General features: G+C 41.0%; 1 protein-coding gene across 2 annotated transcripts; it reads left to right on the top strand.

Moving 5' to 3' along the window:
* GNG11 (G protein subunit gamma 11) lies at positions 1-5,392 on the top strand. 2 transcript variants are annotated; one of them, XM_032401251.1, is made up of 3 exons: positions 1-290; positions 1,154-1,280; positions 4,970-5,392. In XM_032401251.1, the coding sequence occupies exons 2-3, from the start codon at positions 1,185-1,187 to the stop codon at positions 5,093-5,095; spliced, it is 222 nt and encodes a 73-aa protein (XP_032257142.1). In that variant the 5' UTR covers positions 1-290; positions 1,154-1,184; the 3' UTR covers positions 5,096-5,392. The 2 variants fall into 2 exon arrangements, with proteins under 2 accessions (XP_032257142.1, XP_032257141.1); XM_032401250.1 differs by lacking the exon at positions 1-290 and having other exon boundaries at positions 785-1,280.
* Positions 5,393-6,000: the final 608 nt, after the last annotated feature.

Here is a 6,000-nt window from a genome sequence, read left to right as displayed (position 1 = left end):
TTCTAACCTCCGTGAGTTATTTTTCTTCTAGTCTATTAAGGATCAGTAGTTTATAGTCAAAGGGAAACTTTATATTGCAGGTAGACGTGTCACATCCGACACTTTTCCTGGCTTTACAAAATGGCAGCAAGATGAATCCTGCTTTCCAGCTAGTGCAGAAACCAATGCTGAGTGAATCCAGGAGAAACCAATGCCTACATCCAGGAAGTTGCAGGAGCCAGGAATTCATAACCCTTGGTGTCAACAGTCACCCAAACCTTGGTTGATGGGGAGTGGACAAACACTTTCTGGTAAGAACTTTGATTCCTGCTTCTGTCTTCTCTAGTATCATCCGTGCATCCTCCAAATCATTACAAAACATTCCCCTGAAGAAAGAATAAGAACTCTGCTGTGGAGGATGCAGTTTGTTAATGTCAGAAAATGGCCCTGCAAATTGTACACAATAGTCACATCCCGATGCCCCCCTTGATCCCCAAATGTGTCAGGATGTTTCAGGCATTTAACAGACTGGACGGACATACATCAACAGACGTGGTGGGTGTTTCTGAGATTACAGCTCTGTTTCATTTTCCTCTTGGGCCTTTTCTTAAGCGTTCACATTTCCCACAATCCGCGTGTAACCGGGGAAAAGTAACATGCTGTGTATTTTTGAAACTTGGAGAGGTGAAGGGCCGTTATTTCCTGCTGGGTAGTGTCCTCCTTTTCTTCACAAACAAAACCCGGATGTGACTTGGGAACGGGAAAAAAAAAAAAAAAAAAAAGGGAACAAAACGTAAAACTTCAGTTGTTTCTCCAGGAAAGTGGGCTAGCGCAACCCCAGCTGTCGGGCCCGCAGCCCTGGCAGGTCCCCCGCGGGTGTGGCCGGCTCGGGAGCCGGCAGGGGGCCAGCGTCCCGCCCGGAGCTGCGGCAGCGCCCAGCTTCTCGGGCTCCCTCTCGACTCAACCCTCCCCGGCTCGCTGGGGCAGGCCTCCCGCGGTCGTGCGGGCCGGAGAAAGAGCCTGGGACGCGGGGCAGGGGGGCGTGAGCGGACGCCCGGCAGGCAGCCGAGCTCTCGGGGCGCTGGGGAGCGCGGCGGGGAGGCGGTCCCGTGCAGCGCCGGCGGCGGGCGGGGTGCGCCCTGGGGTGCCGCACTGCCAGCCTGTCCGCTTCCAGAGCTGTCCCCGGGCCCGGTTCTGGGGCGAAGATGCCGGCCCTTCACATCGAGGATTTGCCAGAAAAGGAGAAGCTGAAGTTGGAAGTTGAGCAACTTCGCAAAGAAGTGAAGTTGCAGAGGCAACAGGTAAGTTGGCTGTCCCAGAATGTTTCCTTCTCTGAAATGAACCAAGGGCAGTTTTTCCTGGTTTGTTACAGTAAAACAGGACAGCTTTTCTGGGCTTTGGTTTTTTGGTTTTTGTTTTCTCCCCCCCCAGCTCCTCTTGAAGTAGGGCTTTGGTGGTACCTGGAAACTGCCAGTTGATGTGGGGAAATCATAGGAGGTAAAGGAGAGAAAGGGTCCGCTGAGTAATTTAAAGCCAAGTGTCACACCATCCGAGCCTAGGATTGGGGAAGTGGACAAAAAATTCTGCCTGCTGTTATTTGGTTTTAAAAACTCAAATTGTAGGCAAAAGGCAGATGGCTATTTAGTTCCTTGATCTTTTTCATAATGGGACAGAATGGTATTTTAGTGTTTTTTAATCACTATTTAATTCATCACAATTTAGGTAATTTGAATTACATAATTTTGAATTTCACCAGGCCTCTCCAGAGGTATGCAATGAACAGCTCACTGGGGCTTGGGAACAAAACATTACAATTTCTATTTTTATTTATTTGTAACTCTCATCCCTTTATACTTTTCACTTTGTTTTATAAGTACTCACAGTTAACTAATACAGTAGTATCTGCATTTATTTATAAATAATTGTACATATACTGAGGTGCATATGAAAATTCTTTTTAGCGATCATGATTAAAAATTTTAGAGACCACTGAAGTGGATTACAAATTCAGTGAGAACAAAAGTCTCGGTGTTCAGAAGTCTCCACTGAAATGTGTTGAAGATTTTGTACTTTTGACTTCTTACTGGTAACTTGAGCATGCATTTCTTCCTTTTTTCCTCCGTCAGGCAACCTATAGTCCGGGAATAGGTTTTTTGGATTTTTTTTAAAGGAAATTATCTAGTCCTTTTTCCACAGCAAGAAAAATATAAACTAATTTCATTTCTCCATGGTTTAATACTATAAAAAATAAGAAAAAATAAAATTAAAAAATGGCAATTAAACAGGTATGGTAAATAAGCTCCTTTACTTTCCTGCCCTAGTTATGGCAAATCTATTCATGACAGAGTCCTGTTACTCAGGATGAACATTTTGAATGATACTTGGAAAATGCAGGTGTTTTTGAGTTTTACTCTTTACATGTTTCTTTTTCTGAAATTTAATCTTTCACTTCCAAATCCCTATTCTTCCTAGATTTTGGAGTGCGAAGTTGTTTCTATCCATGTTGAAAGTTTTTGTAGCTTTAAAAATACTGCTGTGTTTAAAGGAATAAACAAAGCTGTGGGACCCAAAGAATAGGGTAGTTTCTTGAAACTTTAAGGGACCCATTTTGTGGATGGCAACGTGCAGTCTGTGTTGGCCACTTAGATTTTTTTTTTTAAGATTTTTAATTTATTTATTTGACAGAGAGAGACACAGCGAGAGAGGGAACACAAGCAGGGGGAGGGGCAGAGGGAGAAGCAGGCTTCCCGCAGAGCAGGGAGCCCTATGTGGGGCTCGATCCCAGGACCCTGGGACCATGACCTGAGCCGAAGGCAGACGCTTAACGACTGAGCCACCCAGGTGCCCCTGGCCACTTAGATTTTTTCCATGCAATACATCTTAGAGGTTACATATTAAACAGAGTTGCATAGACTGAAGTATAGCACTGTTAGAATATCCTAGTACCAGAGTGTGCAGAACTTATAGGAGAAAAAAGAGACAAGTGTCTTCTAGGTATTTTAAGCTTCATATTAGAAATGGGGCAGGGGCCTGGATGCAGCTGACTGTGTAGAAATTGAAAGTATCATTCATGAGCCGTTCCTCCCTGCCAACTCCCCACCTCCACTCCTTAGGACACACCCTGCCCCCTGCTCGATCAGTTTTCCAACTCCAAGTGTATGTCAAAGGGAGAGAAAACTTAGGGGATACAAGGAGAGGCATCTAAAATCCTAATAATAATATTCAAACATATGTTATCACACACTTCGATTTATAGAGTTTTAGTGCTCTACAACCATTATGGCTCTTAGAGATCATTCAGTGCTCTCATTTTTAAGAATAAAAAACTTGAATCCCGAGGAGGCTAAGTACCTCCTTATTTAAGACCTCAGAGATAATGATAAGGGTGTGTACTAAAACACATGTGTTCTGATGCCCAGTTCATTATTCTGTCAATAAATTGCTCATGTCTGAGCTGTGTGCTCTGCTCAGGCCAAGGACACAGAATCCACAGGCTGAATTCTGGCTCCAGCTAATTGTTGTTCAAACATATCTTCTTGATCATGGAAGGAAATGCTCAGAGGAGCAACTATTCACTTTTGGAGGTTACAAATCTCTTTGGAAACCTAATGAAGAAGCCTCTATAAGAACAGATACAATTTGGGGGAACTCTAATCTTATCCACACATATCTCTGAGGAGACACACCCCAGGTTATGGTTACTTGCATCTGTACTTCTGAAAATTCACATAAAATGCATGCACTATAAATGTCAGCAACAAATAAGAACAGTTGTTACCCAAGAGAATGGTACTTGAAAAGATTTCTGTTTCACCACATTTTAAGTCATATAACTCCATCACCTAGTTCTAAATTTTAGAACAGTGGTCTTCACATTGTGTGCAAAAAGTATGTGGGGTATGGGAGTAAAATATTAAAATTTCTACTTTAAATCTCATTTTTTGACAGTTTCCAGCTTATGTTTTATAATTACACATTAAGTATAACACAGCATCCATACTTATTTATAAGTAAATAATTACATATTATTACATAGTTATATACATTTTGGGATACATATGCAAACACGTTTTTGTGATCACCATTAAAACAATTTGAAGATTACTAATCTAGATTACAAATTCAATGGGAACAGTTTCCCAGGGTTAAGAGGTCTCTATTAGTTTGTTGGAGCTTCTGTAATTTTTATTTCTAATTTCTTCTTAGCAATAGGCCTTCATTAAGACACTAATCCTTTTTTTTTTCCTTTTTTATTCCTTTTTCTTTTTTAAATTCGCTCTTGCAATCTGTCTCTGAAGGATAGAGTTTTGGAAAAAAACTACTCAATCCTTTCTCCATTGCAGAAAAAGTCTCAACTAATTATATAAACACAAGAATCTCGGATAAACCTAATAAACTTCAGATAAATCTTTCATTATGATCATTGCCCTCAAGCAATGGGAAGGAATTCCAAATAGAGATACAAATGGCATGATTGGGCAACCTCAACCTCCCCAGCATCAGACATTCTTCAGTGTTTCTATCATTTTGTAAAATTGCAGAACATGGCACACACCCATGATAAGTGAGAATTTTGGCAGGACACAGCCCAAAACATTTGGGGATTATCTCTTACCGCACCTGTTCATTAGCATGGGAAATTGAAAATGCGGTATGTTTTAGTTCATAAAATACTATGAATACATCGTAATTGTATTTTAGCAGGGGAAAGAAATCATATGAGGCACAGTGGATAGAAATTGCTGGGGATGGTCTGTTTAATACAATGACTTTCAAGCTTTCTGACCCTCACCATAGTGAGAAATATATTTTAACGTAGATTGTGTCATTCGTATATAGCGTATATATTATACATGCTTTGCGCTACTATTTTTATACTATTTCATTTTTTAAAATGCTAGCTGTACTCAATTATATTAATTTCACTAACGGGTGGTAATGAAGTGTAGACAATCCTGATCTAATTCATTCTTTTTTTTTTTTCCTTAAGGTGTCTAAATGTTCTGAAGAAATAAAGAACTACATTGAAGAACGTTCTGGAGAGGATCCTCTGGTGAAAGGAATTCCAGAAGACAAGAATCCTTTTAAAGAGAAAGGCAGCTGTATTATTTCATAAATAACTCTGGAGAGAAATTTCATCCTCAGTAGAAGAACTAGTTTGTTTTGGTTTTCTGAAATAAACCCGAAATTCCTTTCAAAGAAGGAAAACAAAATTTAAGGACTTTCTTAAACACTTATATTGATATGGTTATGTATAAAAGCTGTGTGCTTCTCATCTTTGCTCACTATACCCCCTTGTTAAGAGGGCAGAGTATCAAATGTACAATTACGGAAATAAGGACATTACTTGTGCATGACTCACTTCTTTCAGTATATTGCTTGATGCCTTAAATAAAGTTTTATCTCTGGAAAATGAGTGTTGGCAATTTTAAAAGGTGTTTTTTTTTTTTTTTGGCATTTACTTTTATATTTTTCCCCATAACCTTTCACGTGTTTGGGACATGTATCAAAGGATTAGGGGATTTGATAGATAAGTTCTCTAATCCGGCTCTCTACCTCAAATCTCAGTTGGTTTACAATGCTGAGTTCTGACTTCTGGAATGTTTCTGATCTAATTTTATCTATTAGGGAACCGAGTGAGTAGAATTCCTAACATTGACGGATTGAGTCAGGAACCACATTAGCACTTGAGCTCCGCATTACCACTCACCATACAGATCTTGGTCAAAGTGTTGCTTTCATAGTGCTGTTGGGGAAGGGCCGTGTTTGGGGTCCAGGAGAAGCCCCCAGGAGGTCAGCCCTGCATGTCCACCCTCAGGGAGCTGCATCTCCCACAGGATCTGCCCGTCTTGGGCACGGTGACCCTCCGGCTCTGTGGCATTGACAGAGACACCTGGCTCCGACCTATTCCTACCAGCCTTTTCCAGCAAGCTTAGGCCAACCATACCGCCTTTCCTTCTCCTCCAAAGGGACCAGTTAATCTTTTGCCCATTTCTAAAATTAGCTTGTTTTATTCTCCCC

The sequence above is a fragment of the Phoca vitulina genome, unplaced genomic scaffold, assembly GCF_004348235.1.
Source record: "Phoca vitulina isolate PV1807 unplaced genomic scaffold, GSC_HSeal_1.0 scaffold4, whole genome shotgun sequence".
Taxonomy (NCBI): Eukaryota; Metazoa; Chordata; class Mammalia; order Carnivora; family Phocidae; genus Phoca; species Phoca vitulina.
This window is presented reverse-complemented; position numbering and strand designations above follow the sequence as displayed.